The sequence below is a fragment of the Calidris pugnax genome, unplaced genomic scaffold (genome assembly GCF_001431845.1).
Source record: "Calidris pugnax isolate Ruff unplaced genomic scaffold, ASM143184v1 scaffold70, whole genome shotgun sequence".
Lineage (NCBI taxonomy): Eukaryota > Metazoa > Chordata > Aves > Charadriiformes > Scolopacidae > Calidris > Calidris pugnax.
Window position 1 is genome coordinate 7,357,379 of NW_015090862.1, and position 24,519 is coordinate 7,381,897.

At 39.1% G+C, this 24,519-nt stretch overlaps 1 protein-coding gene across 5 annotated transcripts in view; it reads left to right on the forward strand.

Moving 5' to 3' along the window:
* Positions 1–19,727, forward strand: part of FAM214A (family with sequence similarity 214 member A) — a 49,176-nt gene extending 29,449 nt beyond the window's left edge. For 4 of the 5 annotated variants that reach the window (XM_014944525.1, XM_014944523.1, XM_014944524.1 and 1 more), the window contains 11 exons: positions 3,116–3,300; positions 4,153–4,355; positions 4,803–4,928; positions 5,199–7,050; positions 7,542–7,661; positions 8,620–8,699; positions 9,494–9,602; positions 10,379–10,537; positions 12,404–12,472; positions 13,019–13,218; positions 18,473–19,727. In XM_014944525.1, coding sequence (XP_014800011.1) covers positions 3,116–3,300; positions 4,153–4,355; positions 4,803–4,928; positions 5,199–7,050; positions 7,542–7,661; positions 8,620–8,699; positions 9,494–9,602; positions 10,379–10,537; positions 12,404–12,472; positions 13,019–13,218; positions 18,473–18,626 — 3,257 coding nt within the window. In that variant the 3' untranslated portion in view covers positions 18,627–19,727. The remainder of the gene's footprint in view (positions 1–3,115; positions 3,301–4,152; positions 4,356–4,802; positions 4,929–5,198; positions 7,051–7,541; positions 7,662–8,619; positions 8,700–9,493; positions 9,603–10,378; positions 10,538–12,403; positions 12,473–13,018; positions 13,219–18,472) is intronic. The other variant, XR_001412337.1, reaches the window with a different exon arrangement.
* The last annotated feature ends 4,792 nt before the right edge of the window (positions 19,728–24,519 follow it).

A 24,519-nucleotide genomic window follows, 5' to 3' on the forward strand; every position in this document is an offset into this window, starting at 1 on the left:
CAAGAAGCTGGTTGCATCTGAAACAATAGGTCTGATGTTTGCAAATTGAACTTAAAAGTAAGTTTTATCTGTTTATATAAAGTAATACCATATATGTATTCTGAATCTTGAATAATTATTATTTTAGATTTATTTGCCTTGCTTTATTCACTAGTTCTTGCTCCTTTACTAGATTCACTGGATCTTGCATTTAGACATGCTTAAACTGTTTATGGTTTGTTATCTCAATTTGTGATATATATCTGTGAAGACACTGAGCATTTTAAGTATATGATATAAGCTTTGGAATCAACTTTTTTGAAAGCAAAAAGGTGGTGGGCTTTTTACCTGAATCTAAATAGCTCACCAGAAGCACTCCGGCCATAGGATTTATCTGTTAATTTGTGTCAAGTCCAGAAGGTTTTGATCAAATATGGGTTCTTTCTAAAAAAGAGAGCCAAATAATAAAAGGTCTACTGCTTCATATGGTAAGCTGCTAATGTTAATTAAAGGGCATGTCTATTTTACTTGCCATTTAAAATTCTCTAGTAAATTTTCATGTATCACATCTTATTGTGGACATTTTTGTTACAGTAGGAAGGTGTTCAAGATAAGATCTGACTGCATAGGCACATGCAGATCTTAATCAAGCTCTTTATTTTTTTTCTTTAAAACCATAACTAAACAGGATTCATCTTGCACATTTTCTTAAGGATGAATTCCCCTTCTGTTTAGTCTGCTAAGCAGACTACTCTTGTCTGTTCTTGAGGCAATTCTTGCTTAAATTAATATCACTCCTGCTGAACACTTTCTAGATTTTTTGGAACTTCTATGTCAGAGTATGAAAAATACTCCAGTAGTGATCCTTCCTGCTGCAGCTTTCTTAACATTACCATGGCCTTTGGACATACAAAGATGAGCATGATGCTTGTGTTAGCAGCAAGATAATACTGCGATTATTTTTTTTGTCAGCTGTAATACCCAAATCCTTTTCAGAGTCTTTCCAAATCCCATTTCCTTATCTGTAAGTATGCCTTGCCTATTGTTCATCAGACTTTAAGCTGAAAAAAAAATATAAAAATTGCAGGTGCCTAATTTTGTAGGTGACTCATATCCCTACCTAAGTGTCTTGTCCTCTCTGTTATTTACCACTCCTTTAATCTTTCATGCACCCTTTATTAGTCATTTTCTGCCATCCGTCAGATGAATGACCATTTTAACTCATGCCAGATGATGCAATGTATTGTTCACGTGCTGTACGGAGTTGTCCCAGGTAATTAATCTATCCTCTGACTTTTCTTCTGCCTGAGGGCAGATGGTGGTCAGATGAATTGTCCTGGCATCACCCTGTTCTTCCAGGGCCGTGGTCACTTCCCTGTCGGGGTGCTCCCCAGGGTGGGGGGCAGGCAGCTGGCACCGGCGGCTGTTTGGGAAGAGCCCCTTCCCCGCTCCTCACCCCATAGGATGGAGCCACAGGACTTGTGCTGGTTGGGGCAGTCCAACCCAACGCTTGGCACCTTTTCCCAGCTGTGCACATACAGATGTGGTGTGCACAGTGGGAAGAAGGTTGCAGTTATAGCCATCCCTGCCACCCGAATGACCCAGCTGTAGCAGTGGATTCCTTTAAAAAGGGTGAAAAAAAAGTCAGTAAAGATGAGGACTGCTGCGCTGTGAACTGGGTGCCCTGGCAGTGGGCTGATTTCTCTTACTTTATACAGATCCCACAAAATAGGCTGTAAGCCCTGGGGTCCATGGAGTACAAGCCTGGGCTAGGCAAATATGTGCATGCTAAAGCTAGTTTTACACACTTTACAATTTGCATATACAGGTAATTGCCCATTTAATTGGAGCTTTTGTTTCACGCGTCCCCTCTTGTATGGATCTCTCAAGTCTGTCTTGCTGCGTATGCCGAATACTCTGCCTGTTAGGGAATGAAGACAAAAGAGGCTTCTGAATTCTGTTTTCTTTTTTTTTTTCTCTCAAGTGGAAAGGTATTTTATGCATGGTGATCAAAACATGAATAGAAATTAACTTTGTCCCTGTGGCAGTTTTGTTTTGGTGGATGACATAGGACATTTAAGCTAAAATTGTGAAGGAGTCATGTGCTTTTGTTCCTCTAAAGCATAAAAATAAAGGTAAAGAACCACTGGCAGCCTTGCCTCCACCTGCTTTTCTTTACTGCTCTTAAAATAAACTTTGAAGTGAATGTATTTTAACTTTGTGGGAAAAGAGATTTTTCTGTAACCTCTTCAGTAACTAAAACTTAAGTGTTTCCAAGCAGAGAGGGGAATGACACAATCTGGTTGTACTTACATCTGTTTGAATGATGTGTGACATCCTCGTGATGAGGGAGGAGGAGGAGGAGGGTGTTTTACAAAACTCTATAAAATCAGGGGACTGGTGCATCCTACCTCTGCGGGAATCAAGTGTGCCAGGGTAATTCATGAAGACCAATGCCAGCTGCTGTTTTGTCTGCGGAGACTTGTTGAATTTTAATTCTTTGCACAAGTTTAGATTGACCGTGTTACAAAACAATGAATACTCCATATGTTCCTTGGGAACCTTTCCTGTGTGTTAATGGTAACTAAAAATGGACCTCTCAAGTAAGCCTTGTGCTCAGCAGGAGGGACTTGCAATACAAATCTTAAAGAACATTGTGTCCCACTTCTTCTAGTAGAAGTAAATCTTTCTCTTTTTTTTTTGTTCAATTTTTAATGTATTTTATGACATATTGTGGCTTCTCTTTCTATCTGTCACATGATACTAATGATGCCAACTCATACTGCCATCAGACTTCTGCTTGAGCCCAGGAAACTTTTGTTCCAGGGAAGCTGTGCTCCAGCTGTGGTTCACCACACAAACAGTTGTTTCTCAGCACTGTTAAATCTGATGCATTGACCAGTTACTAAATGAAACTTTCTTTAGAGTATTTCTAATTTTGTCTACTTGTAGTGACATTATGAGATGAAGAAAGATGTTCTGTGGTGATACAGTAACTTGGGCCTTATGGGGAGTGCAGCCAGGCTGATACAAAGATCCATTTCCCATAGCTCTCATTTTAAGTGCAAATTGAAACAAACTGCGGGGACAGCCAACAGTTGAAAGCTCATTATTTTTTGTCTTTTTGAAATGACAGATACTTTGGATGAATACTTTGAGTATGAAGCTGAGGAGTTCCTGGTCTCCTTGGCCTTGTTGATCACCGAAGGTCGAACGCCCGAGTATTCGATCAAGGGCAGAACAGAGGGCTTTCATTGCCCACCGGCACAGTCAAGTCAGCCGCCAACAACTAAGCATGAATGCAGCGACAAGCTGGCTCAGGTATGGTGGTACCCCTTCATTTTAAGTGTCATGGCATGCACCCTTGCTGCCATGATTAAAGTCAGCTGAGAACTCCACGTTTAGCATGCATAACAATTGCTTTCTCTCAGCCCTGCATTTAAATAAGTATGTAATTCAGTATTGTACTAATAATAGATCTGTCCTTAAAATGAGGGATCATTAAGCCTTTTATCCTTGAACATGAAATTCTGCACGACTACCTGAATGCAGTACCTATTTGAGTCTTTATTATGCAAATGGCAAGTGCTATAGTTGGCGTTCTTGGTCTAGGGTTGGTTTTTAGTTTTTTTTTTTTTTTGAGAAAATGTAGGCTGACTTGCCAACTTTTTGCTTTTCCAGGTATTGTTGAAAAGTTACTGATCCAAAAATCACAAGCACATAAAATCTAGCTAGTCTATTGGGAAGTAAGGTTGGAGCATCCCATCTCTCAAGTAAAAGTTCCTAAGTACTGCGTCAATTTAAGTTATTATTCATGCAGAAGTTAGCCTTCTCCAAGACACAGAATTTATAAAGATACTGCTTGAGTGTGTCTGTCCAAGAGGATGACTTGTGGAGAGAAAAGTACAAGGTGGCAAAGTATAGTGGTTGGGGAAATATATTTCTATGAGTTCTTGTAATTTTCTACAGAAGTTGTTCAAATGGCAACTATAAAGGATTTGTTAATTATTTTTCATTTAATAGCTCTGGAATTTTATTTCTGATTTGGTGAAACAGTTTACAGAATTTGACCCTTACCCTTTTCCAGTACTTTGGAACATGTTTTTAAAGTAGATTTAAATCTGGTTAGTAATTTTATGGCTTGCATATGTTGACATTTTTTCTATCCCTCAGTGTCGTCAAGCCAGGCGAACCAGATCTGAGGTTATGCTACTGTGGAAGAACAATATTCCAATCATGGTAGAAGTGATGCTACTTCCAGACTGTTGCTATAGTGATGAAGGGCCCACCACAGAGGGGAATGATTTAAACGATCCTGCAATCAAACAAGATGCATTGCTGTTAGAAAGGTGGATTTTGGAGCCAGTTCCTCGACAGTAAGTTGGATATTAGGTATATTAGATATTAGTTGATAGTTGCAAGAACCTTGTAATAATAAAGTCCTGAAAGTAATCGCTTAGTGGTTTTGAACTGGCCCTTTGCTATGAGGACTGATCTAAGAAAGCCACTATTTACCAGTGAAATCTAAGCATCTTTTAATCTTAGTCTTCTTGTAGTCATGCTTTTTGCAGTGTACCTCGTGCAATGCAGAGTATGAAATCTTCCTAGCTGAAAATGGTCATTTTTATATGTTATTTGTTATATCAAATTGTATAAAGTATTATGTGGATAAAAACCAAATCAGACTCTCTAATCTTCAAAATATTTGAGGAGTTTTGTTGTTTTGCTTGATTCACCTGAAGATCTGAAAAAATGTCCTAGTTCTAGTAGTTCTCTTTGTATATTCTTACCAACATCTATGTGTTTCTCTGAATGCATTTTAGGAGTGGAGATCGATTTATTGAAGAGAAGACCCTTTTATTGGCTGTTCGCTCTTTTGTTTTCTTCTCTCAGCTAAGCGCATGGCTGAGTGTTTCACATGGTGCTGTTCCCAGAAACATTCTGTACAGGTATGTCTGGGATGGAAAAAAACTTATTTGCTGTTTGCAGGTTGTAGTAACTTGCCTTAAAACTGTTCTTCACTCCTGTTCCCCTGTTTGCTTTCGGAAGGTGCCGTGTTGTTGGCCCAGTATTTGGCAGTTGTATTGGATTCATATACTCCACAAAGTACAGCAGTTGCTGGTGCCTTATGCTTTTTCTTAGATATTTGTGTTATGAAGTAGATAATTAAAGACTCTTCATTTAGATATTGCTGTGAATGCCCTTCTGTATTGTTTCAGGGTGAGCGCTGCAGATGTGGACTTGCAATGGACATTCTCCCAGACACCTACTGAGCATGTCTTTCCCGTTCCTAATGTTTCTCACAATGTGGCCTTGAGAGTCAGTGTCCAGTCCTTGCCCAGACAATCGAACTACCCAGTTCTGACCTGTAGTATTCACACCAACCTTAGCTTTTACGAGAAGCGAATGCAAGAGCGTAAGTTACATCAGCACAGCGATTCCAGTGCAGCACAGCAATGCGGTACCTCCAGTCCGCAGCGCTTCTGTGGGAAACAGACATGGACAATGACACCTGAAAGCCTACTTAATGGAAAAAAGATGCCTGAGTTTACTACATCTATCAGAAATTTAAAACTTTATCCATCTACCGGACTTGGATCTGACTTCGGAGCATCGCAGTCGAAAGTTCAGTGTTATAATGCTACAGCAGACAATAAGACACAGCCTCATGAAACACCTGTTAGAACTTTTAAATCCTTTTCTCTAGTTGATTCCCGTGTTTCAAATAGTCATTGCTCTCATCAGCCTACAGGAGAAACCAATCCTTTGATAGGCTCTTTACTTCAAGAGCGACAAGAAGTCATTGCAAGGATTGCTCAGCACTTGATTCACTGTGATCCAGCTACTTCACCAGTTGTTGCTGGACGTCCATTCAACTTACATGAAAACAGCTCGGCTACACCAAAAGCTTTTCGGAGTGCTTATGAAGATGAAAACTTGCCAAGGAAAGGCAAGGAATCCTCCCCTGTTTCTACTGCCAACTTAGACAATGCAATACAAGAAGGTGGTGGTGAAAGCAAAACTAGAGCAATACCAGCGGTCCCACCACTTGATGCCCGTGTTCCAGCAAACCACTGTGGCCGTCAGTTGGCGGGAGAGAGTAATCCCCTGATCGATTCTCTGCTCCAGGAGCGGCAGGAGGTGATAGCAAGGATTGCTCAACACTTGATCCATTGTGATCCAGCTACTTCTCATGTCTCTGGGCATCCGTTCAAAGTGCATGAGACTAGCCCAGTTACTTCAAAAATTTTCCGAAGTACATATGAAGATGAAAATTTGCTGAAGAAAGGCAAGGAATCGTCTTCTGTTTCTTTGGCTAAGTCTGATTTTTCTTTGTTAGAAGACAGCAGTAAATCAAGGACGAAGACACCTGATACTCCTATCAGTCCTTCTAGGTTTGATGGAGAATCGAAGTCTTCTCTGAAACTCCAAGCAAGAAGAAAACTGGTTCTAGCAAAACCCAGTGAAGCTGTCCGAAATGCATTTCATCAGACTTCAAATAAAACTTCTCATGCGTTTACTAACATTCACACATTATCATCATGTACTAAAGAAAATAAATCTGAATTGCCAGATAAATTGGAAACGATACATACTGGTTATGCACAGAAAGACCAGATAACCAATAGAATTAAACAGTGTTCAAATTTCAGCAGCAGTGATGAACAGATTTGCACAAATAAACTTAAAGAAAGAACTGCTGTTAGTGAGAACAATGGCATGGACAGTTTTAATAATTTACAGATAGAGAAATGCAGAGTACTTGAAGGTACAAAAAAAGCAACTGTGATGCAGGTATCTGACTCTTTGCACAAAAATGACCTCAAGTGTTTAGATAAAGACTCCAAAAAACCAAATATTTATGAGCAAAATACTCAACTTATTAGTATTGAAAATTATTTAAGTAAAGACCATGACAGTTTCAAAAACAAAACCAAACAAGATAAAACAAAAGCTGCACATGATGAGAACGAAGACCCAATAGGCCTCGACATCCAAAGCACTTCTCAGAAGAAATCTACAGAAGACGGCATAGTCAAGTGTGAGCGGCTGAAGAACCCAGATGTGCAGGTAAATACATCGAGGAAGAGACCAATTCCTGTAGCTGCTCTTAGTCAGATAGCGTGTACCCTGTATCTGCTAAGGACTCCTATGAACAGGGATTTAAGTCTGACTTCACAGGAAGCAGCATGTTACTGTTGTCTTCTTGGTGGTCTGAAGTAACATTTGGCCAGTAGTGCCTCCTCCACACCTTTTTAATTAGAAGTTTAACATTCTGCTAATATGATAGCATTAGGAACGACAGTTTCCAGATCCAGTTAGGCATCCTGTCTTTTTATAAATATACCAGTGTCTGAATATGGTTATGTGATCTTTACCAAGAAGTCTGTGTGATTGCAGATTGAGTCAAGGGGGATTTATACTGAGTATTTCATAATATGCTAGTGTGGTGCAGATCCACCTGGTTCAGAAGTCTTCTCTGTTACAGCAAGCAAAGTATTACCATGATAGATCATTGAAATGCCCCACTGATAACTTGAGTAAATTTGTTTTGCTGACAGAAAGCACCACCATCTCTAAAACATACAAATACGTGGCGGAAACATAGTTTTCGATCCTTGGATGGAACTTCAACCAAGGCTTTTCATCCCAGAACTGGATTGCCTCTGCTATCAAGCCCTGTAAGTTATTATTGAAATTGTAATTTGTCCTTTAAATGAGAAAGGAGGTATTTTGTTCTTTTAATATCTGCGTATGGTAGAAGATGTGACAAATAGCCTAGTGTGTGTGTGTGTTTACTTTCAATGGCAGAGTGAATACTCTTGCAAGTGGAAATTTGAGAGTTAACACTCAAATGAAATTGAAAAAAAATCCTGGAAAAGAAACTATTAGAGGTAGTTGTTGAGATCCTATCAAGATTAACAAAAAGTGACAATAGAAAATTCTGTGGCAAAAAAAAAATGCTTCAGTGCTATTTTAGTGCACAAAAGAAAGTATTTTGAAGATTAGTGTTTTAAGTGTAAGCTAACATATTTTGTCATTTAAGAGTTTTTATGTGAGTTATTAATGCTTGATTGCCTATTATTTCAAAGCTTTTGTTTCTGTGAACAGTTTGTACCGTATATTCTTCAGCAATCAGAGATGTCATTGAATGACTAAGTGATACAAAGCTGCTGTGATAAGACAGAAAGGCATTGGGGAAGTGTTGCTGTTCTTGGCAGGTTGTTGGGAGTTCTAAAGAAAAAGGTAGTCCCAATTAAAACTACTGAAGTTGTGATCTGTAGTCAACACATGATATGTTTTATTCTTCAGTGCTTGTAGAGGCTATCATATTTTCAGGCAACTTGGATGGGAGTTCTTACAGCCTGTTTATTATTAATGTTCTGTGCTGTTCCAAAGAGACATCAGCCTCTTGAATGGGTCTTTATTTAAGTACTTCTTGTTAATCAGAATGTAAAGTCATTTATAGTTTTAGAATTCTCTTCACAGAGTTTAGAATGTATAGGAGTTAACTCTTTTCTGCTCTGTTTTTATAATTTTGTAATGTCATAACAATTCTTGGCAAACTCGTGCTTACTTGGCAAAATTGTCCTTACTAGAGGTACAGTTTTCAAATTAGCATCTTCTTTCCCTCTTGAGGTTCCTCAAAGAAAAACACAGTCTGGGTGCTTTGATCTGGATTCGTCAGTGCTGCAGTTGAAATGTCTGTCTGCAAGAAGGTGTGTTTTATGTACCAGAAACATTAAGAATTTTGGGGGAGACATAATGCCTGTATGCATACATACCTGTATGCAACAACAAAGCATGTTAGCAAAGACAAAAAATGGGTGCCTTTCAAAAGAATCCTTATTTTGAAATAAGGCTTGGCAGCTGAGGTGCCCCGGGGGTCTCAGGTTAGCACGGCTCTGGGACATGGCTGCGGAGCTGCTGCTGGGACCAACTTTGTCCAATGCAGGAGTAGGCATGCTGTAAGATACATTTGACTTTACAAACAGAAAATGCAGTCATTGTTGATTCTTCTTCAAATCAGTGTTATTTTTGTGTTATGTTTTGTTCTTAGTGTTGAATGGGTTAAGCGTTTTGCCTTAACTTGTTCAGAATACTTAACTTTTAAAAAGGACTGACCACGATGGTTTATACAATAATACATGTAACATAAACAACTTTTAGTATGGTAGTTTGATATTGGAAACTTCAGGATATGAGACAAAAATATCTGCATACAAGAGAAAATAATTTGATACTTTGGTTCCTGCTAATGGAGTTAATGAGCAACCTGCATTTTTTGTCTTTATCCCTTGAAATGTAAAACTTGTGAAAGTACTTTTCAGTTAACTGGAAAATGTTTTGCTGAAGTATTAGCAAGCAATGTCAACTGTTACTTCTTTGGGACAATATTTTGTAATTACAGCAAGTAAATGATTCTTTTTAGAGCTGTTTATACCCAGAAGACAAAAGCAAATGTGTTTATCCTTTATATTTATTCTGTCTTTTTTTTTTTTTTTTTTAATAGCCCACAACAATGTATAAACAGAGACAGTTATCCAGAGAACCATGGGAAACCATTTCTAAGTTCTAGTGCTCCACCAGTAACAAGTCTCAGCCTTCTGGGAAACTTTGAGGTATTGCATATTCTCTAGAATTCTTGTGGTATTTTTGGTATTCTTCTGGACTGCTTTTAAAAACTCATTACTGTGAATAATTCCAGCCTGATTACAATGTAAAAGTTCATAATTAAATTGAATAAAATTTGCTGTAATTTCCATCTGTAAAGGCATGTTTTTTATGCCCCAAACATCTTCTGTCTCAGAGATTCAGATACAATGAGTTGCTTATAACTTTTATTTCACACTGTGGTAAAGTTAGGAGGTGTTCTGTTGCTTAAATGAGATTTAACAACCCGTAATTGTTCATGTTTATAATACATATACCTAGTAAAAAGGGTTTACATTTTCACTCTACTTAACATGTCACCAAAGCTGTGTAGTAAACAGAACATATTTGAAGTGTAGCCTCCAGCTTTTCACTTCATGTAGCATATCAAATAGGAACAATTAATAGCTAGTGCATTACGGGTTGTATCATAATCTGTATTTGTGAAATGTGGAGTGAATATGTTGAGGAAAGTTACAGATCTTAGATTTTTTTTTTTTTTTCAGTTTGTATAAGGAAAATCACGCATAGATCTGGCTGCAATAAAATTCTCTGTGGGCTTTTGCACCAGTTTCAGTAGGATGATGGCTGGATTTGGATGATGTTTTCTTTTAAACCACTATCATCTTGCTGAATGTTCTGCTCTTCATTATAATATTTGCCTCAGTGTTAATTTTTGGCAGGTCACCTTATGAAAGTTCTTATATAAACTCATTTCCTAAGCTGTATGTGTTTTGTTTTTCAGGAATCTGTCCTGAATTTTCGCCTGGACCCGCTCGGCGTCGTGGAGGGTTTCACAGCAGAAGTGGGAGCAAGCGGAGTCTTTTGCCCCACGCACATGACTCTGCCAGTTGAAGTGTCATTCTACAGCGTTTCAGATGATAACGCGCCCTCTCCTTACATGGTAAGTGTGTAGTTGAATTTATTTAAAATAAATTCCAATAGGTGGAGGTGAAGAACAAGAGCTTGGTGAGTAGAGGGTTCAGAAAGTGGGAATTTGCAGGGACCTAGGTTATTTTCAACTGCTTATGGTGGAGTTGTGTCCCTTCTTCCTTTCCCTAACTAGTGCTTTTCCTCCCGTTGCTCTGCCCCACCATCCAACTGCTCTCATCTTGGAGTATTGAATGTGCTTGTCTCCCTCCACACTGGAGTGACCCCAACCATCTCTTTTTATCCATCTAACTTAAAATAGGCAGTGAGGCAATAGCTGGACTTAATGGGATACGTTTTGTTGTCCCAACAAGCAGCTGCCCTGGGCAACTAACCGCTCTGCCAGCAAGTGGCTTAGGTGCAGGCCAAGGTATGATTGCTGATGGAGGCCTTAGACTCAGAAGCTATTCAGCCCTTTCTTTTAAAGCAGGTACTGTCTGATGTAGAGTGACACGTGGCACTCACAAGCTGCATGGTTTGCTGGTGTTTGCACCAACATAGTATTTGTGTTCTTGGTACCTCTGTGTTAATTCTGCTCCACATTTCTACAATGATGGCACAGTTTGGGATGTCTAAAAGTGTTCCCTTGTAAAAAGCAAAAGCTCTCTTGTATGCTAGTATTGAATCAGACAGCTAGATTTGTTCTGAATGCCTGTTAAGGAACCTCAATGTTACCTGGGTGACAGATCTAATTTTTAGAGGTTTTCATATGTGTATTTCTGTCTAAAATATGGTAAATAGTCTGTTTAAACATATAAGTAAAGCATTGAACATCTGATTATCGCAATATTTAGATTTCAAATTCATAGCACTTACCATATTTCTGACCTGCTGTTTTTTAAAAGTATTCATAAAATTATATGGCTTTGCAAGTTAAGTTTGAGTAATAGAGTTTAAACTTGTACATACCTTCTCTTAACCACTGCAAAGAAGTATCTGGTTTTTTGCTTTCAACTTTCTGGATTATTTCACATGATTTTCCAGGAGGTGAAGGGATTCTGATGTTCCTCAAATAGTTACAAGTAGCATTGCTTATTTTCCTAACTGGGTTTCATTGTTTCAGGCTTTTCCACATGCTCTAAACATGCTATTAGGGCTGAGTCTCCCAGGATTAATAGGACATTTGTAGAGTGCCTCCATCATCAGAAACATTGTTTTCTGTTTGTATCGCTAGTTTCCCTGCTCTGGGGTCTTTTTTTTGTTGTTGTTATTTGTTTGGGTGTTTTGGTTCTCTGTTTTGTTAAGCCCAGTGCAGTGGAGTCCAACAGTTGTGCATTGCAAGTTAATCAAGCGGGTGGTCTAAGGGTGGCCTCAGCAGTGTTACAGCCCTGTGGGGGACACTCAGGGGCTCTGTAGATCCCAGCTGGTACAAGAGCGGATGTCATCGTCGCTACAGTTTGGGTTAGAATGGAAGATCAATGCATCTGCCGCCTTTGAAAAGCAGAAATCAGTTCTGTGAGATTTGGCGTATTATTGGTGTGATTGTAGGTGATACAAAAATGGAAAGGAAGAGACAAATCTTCCACTTTGATTTACAAGCCATTTTGAAAAGAAAGCTCTATTTCGCCATAGCTCCCTGACAGCTAGTTTGAAGTTGTGGAAACTTAGATCTTGTTTCAAGAGGAGAATGTACCCCTTATTACACAGCTTTTAATGATCTGCCAAAGTATCTGTCAGGCCCCTACTTTTGAATTCTAACTGCGTATTAAATGCATTGCCTTCCCTATTTTTAGTTTTTATACATTACTGATTGATTTTTCAAATAAATACATGAACAGAACATTTTGATTTGTCTGTATGTCTTCCTGTGAACTAAATGTGTGTCTTTGTTTTTTTCTAGGGTGTAATTACTTTAGAGTCCCTTGGTAAAAGGGGTTATCGGGTACCGCCTTCAGGAACAATACAAGTGGTACGTACTCAGCAGATAAGGGTGCCTTGAAACCAGTAATGTCAAGTCATGCAGAGGAGATGAGGTTATTGGAGATGAGCGTGAAGCTAGCAGTGGAAATGCGCATCTCTGTAGGTACTGTAGTTATTCAAAGTAGAAATATACGTGTAATTTGTGGGACAGAAACCAACCCCAACCAATCCCATCTGTGTTGTGGAGAGACTTAAAAAGATTCAGAATAGACACTGTGGCTTTGAAGAAGTAATGGAGAAGTAATTAGGCCACAGTCCAAATTCTGAAATCCTTCTAAAGCGATTAAGAGAGTGCTTCATTCAGATCAGTTTGTGTTTAGTATTGTATTTAAAAACAGGAATTGCTAGTAGCTGAAGTGTTGAAAGTCAGAAAAACTGCACAATGTTTTTACATAAATGTTTCTGTATGGCACCGACACAAAGTGCATCCAGGATGGTGACTGTTTTGGCAGACCAAGTTTGTTTTGGTTTTTGTTTATTTGTTTTAAATTTTTCATCTCTAAAGAGTATTGTATTGAACTATTTGTCTTTTCAGACCTTATTTAACCCTAACAAAACTGTGGTGAAGATGTTTGTGGTGATCTATGACTTGAGAGAAATGCCAGCTAATCATCAAACATTCCTACGGCAAAGAACTTTTTCTGTTCCTGTGAGACGAGAAGTCAAGAGAACTGTCAATAAAGAAAACAGTCAGCAGACTGAAGAAAGGCTACTACGCTACCTCATACATCTGAGGTAAGCTTCTTGGAGTTAAAAAAAGGCCACCACAATAACGAACTCCCCCCCCAAAACAAACAAACAAAACCACAAAAACCCAAGTACCTGCCAAAATTTATCTCATTATTTCTTTTTTTAAGACAGTAGAGGAAGAAGAGCTAACAAATAATTTGGATTCTGCTGGGAAGAAACAAATTCTTTTCTTAGCAAGAGAGGTTTAGTTCTGGCTGGATCAGTGTACTCTGTTTTGAGGTTGCAGAAAATAGTGTGGATGTTACATAGGCAAAAGCTAAAACTAAGAATTGATGTAGAGATGTTGCCCAGTGTCCTACACACATGCCACTTCACAAGAATAGCTTGTAATGTGAAAAGCATTCTGAGTTACTCCTAAAAATACAGTGTTTAATGGTAAAAATGTAAATACCTGTTTCGTGATGCAATACTGCTGACAATGCCTTTCACTTTATAAAATATTCACACAATCTTCCTTAAATGATTTACAAAGCACTGCCTGAAACCAGATACTGTGCTGCTGCTCTGGGGATGTTCTGGAGACTGCAGTTTGAAACAAAGGAGGAACGATGGATTCTCTGTCCTTCTGCAGTTAGCAGACTTTTTCTGCATTGTTGCAGTAAACAAACCAAATCCGTGCAGACCCAGTGCTTTCATTGCAGCATGTGGAACCCCAATGGCAGCTGACATTCTGAAGCGAGCAAGCAGAACAAAGTCAAATCTCTTGCACTTTTCCCCTCTAACCCGTTGTAGAATTACTTCTGGTACATATTATTTTCCCTATTTAGTGGCATTGATTTCTATCCGGCAGACTTTTGAAACACAACTTTGTCTAGGGCAGTGATTCCAGGCCAAGCTTTCCTGTTAAATGAAAGTTGACAGTAATAAAAAAGCGTGTGTTGGTTTACTGGAGTGTGAAAATAGCATCACGACGAGGCTGCTGAACTGTGTTTTCATTCTGAATTTTAGCCTGGATTGAAAGTCATCCTTTCAGGCAACGCTAACTTGCCATGTCTAACTTAACCACCTTCTAAAAATTTTCTTGTGGCGTAAATTCTGAAAAAGAATTTGTAGCCCAGTTAAAAGGCTCTATTCACTTTCAGTGTTGATCTAACTGATGCAGAGGAACTGGGGACAGGCACCAGCTGCAGAGGTGGGCAAAAATCTGTGGCCAGCCGGGTCTGGCACGCAGGCATGAAGAGCAGTAGACTTGTGTCCCCTGTCAGTTTCTGCGCTAATGTAGTTTGTAAATATTTTGTAGATAGACTCAATAATTACTTTTATTTGAAGGCAAACCTACTTTCTTCTCTGTCTTTTATAGCTAGAAGTCTTCTTTCATGAGCTTCCTATTTCTGATACCTGCTGAGAGACAGAAATATAGCAGTTCTGATGCTCCTAGTTCTGAACTACCTGTACAATTTAGCTCAGCTTTCAGACCTCTAGTGGGGATCAACTTAAGGATTTATAATGTGTAATTGGAAATGCATCAATTTATGACTGGAAAAACAAACTGTCTGATAATTATGGTGCTTAGCTGCTTTGGAAAGTGAGTATCTGCGGAGTATGCCAAAAGTTTTTTGCTTTTAGAGATGAATCTAAACAGTGTGTCCTTTCTCATAATGGAAGAATTGCAAAATGCCTTGAAATATTACAGCAGTTTATGTTGACCTGTCTAGTGGTTTATTAAACAGAGTACTGCTGATTTTACAGAAGACTCAGTTGTCAATCTGGTGGCCTTCTTTACTAAGATGGATTTTAATTGGGAGAGCTTAAAAAGTCATAGTAGCATATTAATTCATATGTAGGTTGGTTTTAAAACTTCATTTTTAAAAGCAGCAATGTTTCCTCAAGCACGTTTTACTGAAAACTTATATGCAAACCTGAAAATTTTAAACTATTAAGATTTTTTCTGTTATTACTCCAGTTGACCTAGAACAGCCTTTCAGTTTCAGTTGCAGTAGTTGTTGAAAACAAGCATCTTGAGCATACATGTTGAAATTTTGCTCAGAAAAACAAATGAAGTCACCACCAGTAAGCTGCATTGTGGTTGCATCTGCTTGCGAGGCCTTAATCACAGTTGTCAGCACTCACATTATGAAAGCTTCTTTTCAAGTGGTAATTCGGCAAAAATGCTTGCATAGGTCTGGAACTTCATGTTGGCAGCCAGATTTTCTACAATGTTCTTTTAAAGTGTCAGATTTATTATGTATGCAGCTTCTGCATGTAGATTGTATGTTGGAGATGCTGTTCAATATGCCATTCGACTGCACTTGTACCCACAGCTAGAGATAGAAAACATAGCTTGCACGGACAGCAGAGCTTTATTCACTGTAAGAAATTAAAGAATTGCACTTGCAGTTTAAGTGATTTCATGACGATGCTTTGGGGATAAATTTTTTGTTTCATATGAAGCAGTGATTTTTGCATTGTAGTTAAATCTACATGAGCATAAGAGCTGTGAGTCCAGCTCTGCCCACGCCTTGTTTCTGCCCAGTGTTGGGAGGGTGAGGACCATCAGTCGTTTCTAGGTCACATTCTAGCACCCCTATAAAATGCAATTAAACAGTTAACCTGCCCACAGCTCAGCATTTTTCAAGTTTTTAAAGCTTGGTCAACAGCTTTAATACTGACATATTGCCTCTTTTAATTGCATGGAGCATAATTGCTGTTACCAGCTAAACAGGGGTTGTTACTGAAGGCTAGGTAGAGGGTAAGCTTGAAACTGGTTGTTGAAAGTAGTGATTCCTCAAGAAGTTGAGAAACTTCTTTAAAAAAAATAATTTTCCTAATGTGGCGTATGATACATTCATTAGTGGGAGCTGAAGACACCTGCGATTACTGATTTACTAGTTGCTTTTTGATCTTTCTGATCTCTCAGCATTTTTCCTGATCTGGAAATTTGTATCCTTGTCCTAATGATTTTGCAACACAATCTATAAAATCTGTTAAGTATAGTCTTTTCCATTTGCAAAACATTTCTTGCTACATATGGTTTTGTGACCATCCTGCTATATCCTGTTCGTGTGGCTTACTCTATTCTTTGTGAATTTTGATGGCCTATAAAACATAGATAGGGGGTTTAGGCTTGTATTTATCATTTCTTCAGTAACGTTTATCGCTTTCTTTCCCCTGCTGGTCTTTCTAGCTCATCTGATATTTGTGTGTTTAAGCCTTTCCTGTATTTGTCTAGTGATATTGTTCCTAGGAAATCATCTGTCAGAGGCCTCTGTTGTGTTTTTCTTTACTTCTCTTTTCTTTACTTTACTTCTCTTTACTTCTTCCTTCAAACAAAACTACCGGAGCCGCCACAGCTCTGGAGCCAGTCCCATGCTGGCGACTCTGTCACCACCCCACAAGCGTGGATGTAATAGTTGTCTCTTGATTATTCCAATATATTTGCATGTATGAAAAGCAATGTTTCTAAATCCCAATTACTATGATAAACATTTTTGAAAGAAAAAAATTAGGTGATGGAAGCAGAGATGAGAAGAATCCCCCAAATTCTGTTGTTGTCCCCCACTCATCCTCCTTCAATTTCTGTGAAGTGTCTTGCTCAGAAAAGCCATGTTACAGGGAAGCATTATTTACTGGGTGGAAGGACTCTTGCAGAATTCTCACTAATAGAAAATAGTAAGCTTGAGAAGTTTAAAGATAGACCTTGGTACTTATTTTGTGAGAGATCCATGTGTAAAATGGGAATTGAGTTCTACTTTACGATGTCAACTTTGAAAGCTAGATTTCCTCTTCTGTATGAATTAACTTCAATCATACTTTTACTGCAAAAGATCTTTCAATAATTTTTTTCATTTTAAAATGTCTTAAGAGCTACATGCTAAATTAACTGTTTGTGGTGTTCGGTTTGTCCCTTGCCTCTTTCACGCTTCCTTCTTGGGCTCGCCTCCAGAGTCTTCTCTTAAGAATCTTCTCCCCTTTGCCTACCAGGTAAAGGGCTTTCATACTGACAGCACCCAGCAAATAAATGGTGATTGATGGGAGCTCTGTGGGAGCCAGTTAGGAGCATTCTGCTGGATCCTGCCACTTTTAGTGCCCTTGACAGCTGTATCTAGCAGAGCAGAATTTTCCTTTGTCTGGCTGTGGGTATGACTACAGGCTGTTCTGCATCGCTCGCCTGAACACAACGGTGGCACAGAGTTCACTTCTACAACCTGCCTACCCCAGAGGATGAACCTTCACAGATCTTCTCTAGTTGTCTGTCTGTCAATGAGTAAATGCTTATTGAAAATCAATGCAAATTGTAATACAGTGATAATAAGTGTGCACTGTACTGTCAGCATTTGTAATGGTGTTATTTTGTCATGACAATAGCAATAGCTTTTCTGGTTTTATTTCTTTTACAGTAGCAATAGCTTTTCTCCCTTACAGATAGCAACATTAAGTTCAGTTGCCACTGAAATGCTCCTTAGGCTCTCCTGCCTTTCCTGGTCGAGGGAAGGAAATTAAGGAGTTGTGCCAGATGAAGACTATAGAATACAGTTGTCTGAAATGCAGATCTTGTCTCTCTATCTATAGTTGTTAAATCTCAGGGAAAGTAGAACTGGCACATTCCTGGCAGGTTTGGAGGACCTGAATTAGGCTGTTTAGCCACTGCATAAAAGATAAATGGGTCCAGGAATTGGCTGCTGTTTACTTTGGTGATTGGGCCAGTGAGCTATAGACTCTTTGAAACAGCTCCGTATTTCTGTGCGAAAGACTTCTTTCTGTCTGCCTGTGGAGATGCATGTACCTGATGCTTCTTGAGTTGGAATAAAGCAGTAGTAAACTTCTTGCTGAACGTTCATAAAGAGAGTAATGAAATCTCTCTGCGTGATAGCTAGCGCTGAAATATATCTTTGATAAGGGTATATGCCTTTGTTGGTATTTGAACCTTTTCTTTTGTATGTGCTTACCCTTTGGTAAGTACTTTTCAGGAGTACTCGCTGGAGAGCACTTCTTGCCTTTTGAGATTGCTGAGAACTTTAATCTTCGATGTACGTGATTGCAGCGTGACCTTAACTATCCCATGCCATTTTCAAAGCTGTGCACTACATTGGTGATTAGGAACAGAGCTTTTAAACACCAAAGGAAACAAAGTAGATTGAAAATGTTAGGAGGTTATTCTTTTCTTCTTCCATTTTAACTGACTAATTTTCTATGTTCAAAAGTTTTTTGGCCTTAATCTCTTGAAGGAATGCATTTAATTCAATCATATTTAAAGATGACTCTTTTGTTTTAGATAATACAAATATTTGTATCTTTTCAGGTTCCAGAGTTCTAAATCTGGAAAGATCTACCTCCACAGAGATGTAAGGCTCCTATTCTCTCGGAAATCCATGGAAGTTGATAGCGGCGCTGCATATGAACTCAAATCTTACACTGAATCTCCGACAAATCCTCAGTTTTCACCAAGATGCTAGCAAACAATGGCAAACTAAAGTATTTGTTTTACTGTTGATTACTCCTTGCAAATGAAGCTCAGTAGAGGTGACAGTATAAAGTCTGTAAAGGATTGAAAATAGCGCTCGAGAGAGAGAAGGTTCTTATGTGATCCTGGACCAGTTTTTAAAAGGTTTCTGGAATGAGCTTTGTGTATTCCAAGTAGACTGGAAACATACTTAAATCTAATCTTTTTGTACTGTTTAAAACCACTTCATTGGATGTGTTGCAATAGCAAATTCCCAAGTTAGTTTAGTGTTTACACTTTTTATTTTATTTTTCAGTTATTTAATATTTAATGTTCATTTAATACTCAAGTGATGTTTGTCTTTAGTGTTCTAATGTAGCATAAATCCTATGTAAAATCATACTATGTATTTTTGGCATTAATATTGAAATCTGAAATATATACAGATGTCTTTAATCTGTGTGACGTTTTAAGTGATATTCATTTAAGTTATTGAAAATGGGGACAACAGATGAATTTCCATAACATTTCATACTATGCAAGCATTTAGCTTTCTTCTTTTTTTCTCTTTAATGGTACCCTTTTACTTTTTTTCTCACATACAAATTCAGTAATGCCATAGTGAAGATTTATTTACATACTCATCCATTCAGGTCATTGGTTTGCTTCATATTTTTCTCCCTTAATTTCTTTCTTTCATTAACAAGAAGGATTTTAATTTTGCCACTTTAATTTTGCTTTCTGCTCTTAGGTTTTTTTCACATAAAATTCCCGCCCTCCCCCATTTGATTTCTCAGATTGTGTTAAAGAATGTACTGTGCAAACAAATTCGTATTTATATCTTAAATATATGCAAAAGCTATGAAACTTGTACCTTTTGTTTTATTTTTAGATAAGGAGGATCTTCATGTAATCCTAAATATTTTTAATAGGTCAATTCCATTTAAGCCACTAGGTGGCCACAGGAAGTTTTACTGGAAATGCTACATTGGGCATATAAATATTTTCCAATATGTATGTGTATTCCTAAACCAAACCACAGTCAGATAAACAGTTTATGCTAAGTGTTAAACTGTGTAACTGAAAAAAATAAAGTTAGAAGCATTTGATTATATTTGAAGTATATATTTAATAATGAAAATGAACTTTATAATGTTTGGTGAAGATCTTGGAGTGTCTTACCTGGGTTTATGTTTTTCTTTACATCGCTGTAGGTTTTCAGAGTGTCAGTAATATGAAGAGTGACCTTCATATTTGGGAGTATAACGTGCTTATCTGATGAAGACTCTGGAGAAGGAATGAATGTGCATTTTGTGTATTCAGCACTGCCCTTAGATGAGAGGAGAAGTCAGTGTATCGTGAAATCTCCAGGAAGTCTGCCAGGGAAAGTAAGGGAGACCAGACTTTCCAGATGATACTTATCTAACTCTCTTGTACATTCAAATGACTGTTGCTCCAGAAGAGCAAAGCTCAGATATTACTGAGTCCATTCCCTACTTTAGCAGTATTTTCCCTTCTCTTACACCAGGTTTTCAAAGGTTAGTTAGCATTTATTATATAGAGACTTAGGAAAACCTGTACAGGAAGAGGTTCATTTGTGTGCCCTGTAAAAATGAAAGAAGCTTTTTTGTGGTAGCAGAAGAGTCTAATACAATTGCAGTTGTGCTGTGTACAGAACTAGATTCTAGATGAGCATAATGAGAATGTGTCCTAGTTTCTTTGTAGCTACTATTGAGTCATAAGCAAACAGCATGTATCCTCAGAGTTCTTATTTGTGTCGTGGTGCACATCTGCTTGCATACTTGATGAAAAAAAGGATGGGAAAAGGACACACATTTAATGAAAAGTCACAATTCACGTGTAGTAGATGACCCTTTTATTTTGGACTGACAGTATGCAATGTTTGTATGTCTGTATCTTGATAACTTTAAATGACTTCTTCAAGCTATCCTTCTTGCAAAGATGTGGGGATTCTGAATATATGGTCACTACAAGTCATCTCTACATGAACAAGGAAAAAAGAGTTGTATTGATTTAAATAGACAAACTACACTTTCTCCCTCTATGGATTCAGAATGGAAGTTACCTTAGATTATCCATGCACAACTTTGATTTAACTGAGTCAGTCTCCATTTACAGCTTGATCTAACACTTTCCATTAGGGACATACTTGGAAAAATGCTGAACGTTCATAAAATACAAACTGAATTCCATGTAACCTTCTATGCATAGGTTAAGAAATGAGACTAGACTAATTTTTGAGAGGTCATTCGTTGCTTCTTTTTGCTCCTCAATAGGCTTGAACTATATAGAATTATTTTTGACAAATGTTTCTGTTGGTTTATGAGGGCCTCTGGTGATGGAGGCTCCAAGTGATCTCTTCCGGTGTTAAACTATACTTATCACGAGAAAGCTATTTATAATGTTCAACTAAATCTTGCTGCAGCTGAAGTCAAATACTACTTGGCCTTTTCACTATAAGCAAAGAAAACAATTCTGGTATCTCCATTCTCAGTCTTGTTTTCTGTATCTAAGACAACCCTAGACTGTTCAGTCAGCATTGCTTTGTAGATTTTATTTTCTGTACCTCTCAAAATTCTCTTTGCTTTCTTCTTTTGGTCTGAATCTGTCTTAAAGTGCCTCAAGCTAGACACAGCATCTAAAGCAAGGCCTCTCTGTGCCAATTAGACAGGAAGGACTCGTTGATAAGTCTTATAACGGGAGGTATGAAGAGGACTTTAATCCATAAGACTTGACTTTTCAGTACCAGGAGATGTCAACTTGCATTCATCTTGTTCTCCAGTATGACAGAGGTGTCCTACCTGCTTGTTCCCAGTATGGTAGCTTTCCTCCATGGGTCATTATTGCACTTTATTCTCCCACTGCCCAAGATTTTGCATTGAATCTTCTGTTTAAATCTGAATTGCAATTATTTTCTAGTGCTTTTATTATCTGGGTCACCAGTGAAACTGATGAGCAGTATTGGCCCTGGGAAGCCCTCTGCGAAACCCTACTAAGCACAGCATTGCCATTTGAACAATTGATGGCCACTGCCAACAAAACTTGCATCCACCACATTAAAGTTTCATCTAGTAAAGTTTCCCTAATTTGCATAGGGAAGTGTCAGAGGCCTTATTAATGCCAGAAGGTGTCTGGAACTTCAGCCGCCTTCACCCACTTCACGTGGCGTGTTTCCTTTTTGTTAAAGGAAATATGATTCTGTGAAACCCTTGTTCTTAATTGTGAATTTATATCTAGCTACTCAGTTGATTTTGAGTGCTTATTTTAGATGATTTCTTAGGTAATTATTGATTAGACGGCTTAATTATATAGCTTGTATTCTGTCCTCACCTTACTCCTATATAATCAGCCTCCTGAAACTTGTTCGTTTCCTACAGGTTCCTATATAGATGAACACTAATTAATTGGAGGTTGCTTCAGTCAGTTCTGTGAACCCTCAGGGATATTTTTTTATCCAAGTTGAAAATATTTACCAGATAAGGGAAAAAAGAACTGATGGCAAGTATTTTATAAACCAATCTTTCCTTATTCCAGTTTGAGGTTATACTCCATTACAAGTTTGTTATGCTGGCTATCTTCATCATGCCAGATTGAACAAAAGAAACATTAAATCCTTTGGTCTTTACATAGTTGTTTAGGAATTTTCAGTAATGATGTGTCCCTTGTCTTCATGATCTGCTTTTGATGCACATCTTTAAAAAAAATGACCTATTTTCTATGTGTTGCTTCCTTGCATTTGAGGCCATTGAAGAACTTGTTCTTTTCCTGATGTTCTTTATTTACTTCCCATCCTTCCTCTGTGCTGTTTACACTTGTTCCCTTAAAGAAATAATTTCATTAAGGAACTGCTGAATCCTTAAAACTGTTTTCCTCACATTAATTTCCTAAGAGATTTGAAAGAAATTCCTGAAGTTTGCATCCTTGTCTGCTGTCACTGCTCTGTTCTGCTACTTTTCAAAACCTATGAACTTCATCCTTTTGATGATCATTCTGTGTGTTACTCTTTTATTTTTTTCCACCTTCAGACCATTTCTCCCTGATTTCGCTAGGAGTAAACATGGCAACCCACTGTTATAATTGCTTTTTCTGTCATTAGGAAAAAAATACTCCCTGGTGTCTTCTGTGATTTTCCTGTGCAATCTGCCCTGCTGTATCCCTTTCTGAATGAGGGGTGTGCACGTTCCTTGGGTTCCTGCTACTACACAGTCCTGGTTGCTGGATGAATCTCTCAGCTGCTCAAAAAACCTCACACTTCCAACTATTGGTGTGGGGGGCTTTTAGTACAAAGTGGCAAAATCATTGACTTCACAGCTTCTGTTTTGACTGAGAGACTTTTCTGACCTGTCTCAGTCGTCTTCCAGACCTTCACGGCACAAAGCCCATCCTTGCCCAAGCTGTGCTGGAGCTGCGGTACCACACAGGCGTGCAGGGGCTGCAGTGTGGCGAGTGTGTGCTGGTTCTCAGCCAGAAGGCACACTGGACACTGGCGAGTTATGGTTTGAAGAACTCACAACAATTTATTGTTATTTAGATAATTATTTTATCACCCAATGACTCTTCCCCACCACCCAGGAAGGGGAATTGGAAACAACAAGAAAACACAAAGGTTGAAATAGAAACAGATTTAATAGAATAAGACTAAATAATTCACTTTAATAATACTAAAGAAGCAATATTGATCCCAATCCAATATAAAATCCATAAGGATTATACTCTGCTCGTTCTGTCAGCAGGAAGCTGTGCACTCCCAGCAAATGTCAGACACGGCGAGCACTGGGGTTTTGGGGGGAAGGGCTCAGGTGTCTAGCACCGGGGCAAGGAGTTCTGGGGATCACAGCCATCGAGGAACAGAAGGAACTCCTCAGCAAAGTTTCTAATTTATAGTGAATGTGCCATTCATGGTATGAAATAATGCTGTTGGCCCAGCCTGGGTCAAGTGCCCGCGTCCCGCTCCTCCTCATCCCGGTGCCTCGCAAGGCTCAAAGACACTGGGGCCTTGAAACCTGCATCCCCTAGCTGGCTATAAAGTAAATATTTTCACAAATTCAGACGCTAGAATCTTCTAGAAACGGGCTTTTCCCCAGCATTAGAAGAGACCTGACTGAAAAGTGAAATTACTGAAAAAGAAATTAATGCTGTGTCGCTCAGGCCAGGACACAGCGATATGGCACTGTGTGGGGGCTGGAGGGCAAAATCACAGGAAAGTAATGTAGGGTGCTAGGAACATACCTTTTGTATAGGAAAAGTGGGCGTGTACATTCACTTAAGCCAGTACTAAGTAAAATTTATACCTTATTGTTCTCATAATCCTCATATTTAAGGATTCCTAAACTCTTATTAACAGTGGGCTAAACCCCTCCTTTATGTTACTAGAGAGTCCAGAGGAGGTGATTGTTCTGCCAGACAGTGAAATTAGATGGGGAGGGAAAAAATACCTCCCAGGGCCTGATACTGCCCTGTCATCAGGTTTCGGGGGGCGCTGAGACCTGCGATCCCGCCAGCAGGCGCCTGGGATTCAAAAAGGATCCTCAAGCGAAGCCTGTGAGGCCTCGGCCCCTCGTGTTTTCAGCTGCAAAAGTGCCAAAAAGGACTAGAGCCGAGCGGCAGAGGTCCGGAGGTCCCGCCGGACTACACCTCCCGGCATGCTCGGCAGCGGACGTGGCGTGAGGGGCGGAGCCGGAAGCGGGTGCTGCGCGGCGGCGGGAGCGCGGCCGCGCCGCCGGGGAGGCAGAGCACGGAGGAAGCCTGGTCCCGCCGGCGCCCCGTCCTGCCAGCGGCCGCCATCTTGTGCGGGAGGCGGTGGCAGCGCTGCGCTGCGCGGAGGAGCGGCGGTCGCGCCTCCCTCTCCCGCCCTCTCCCCGCCGTCCTGCTGCCGTGCCTTATAA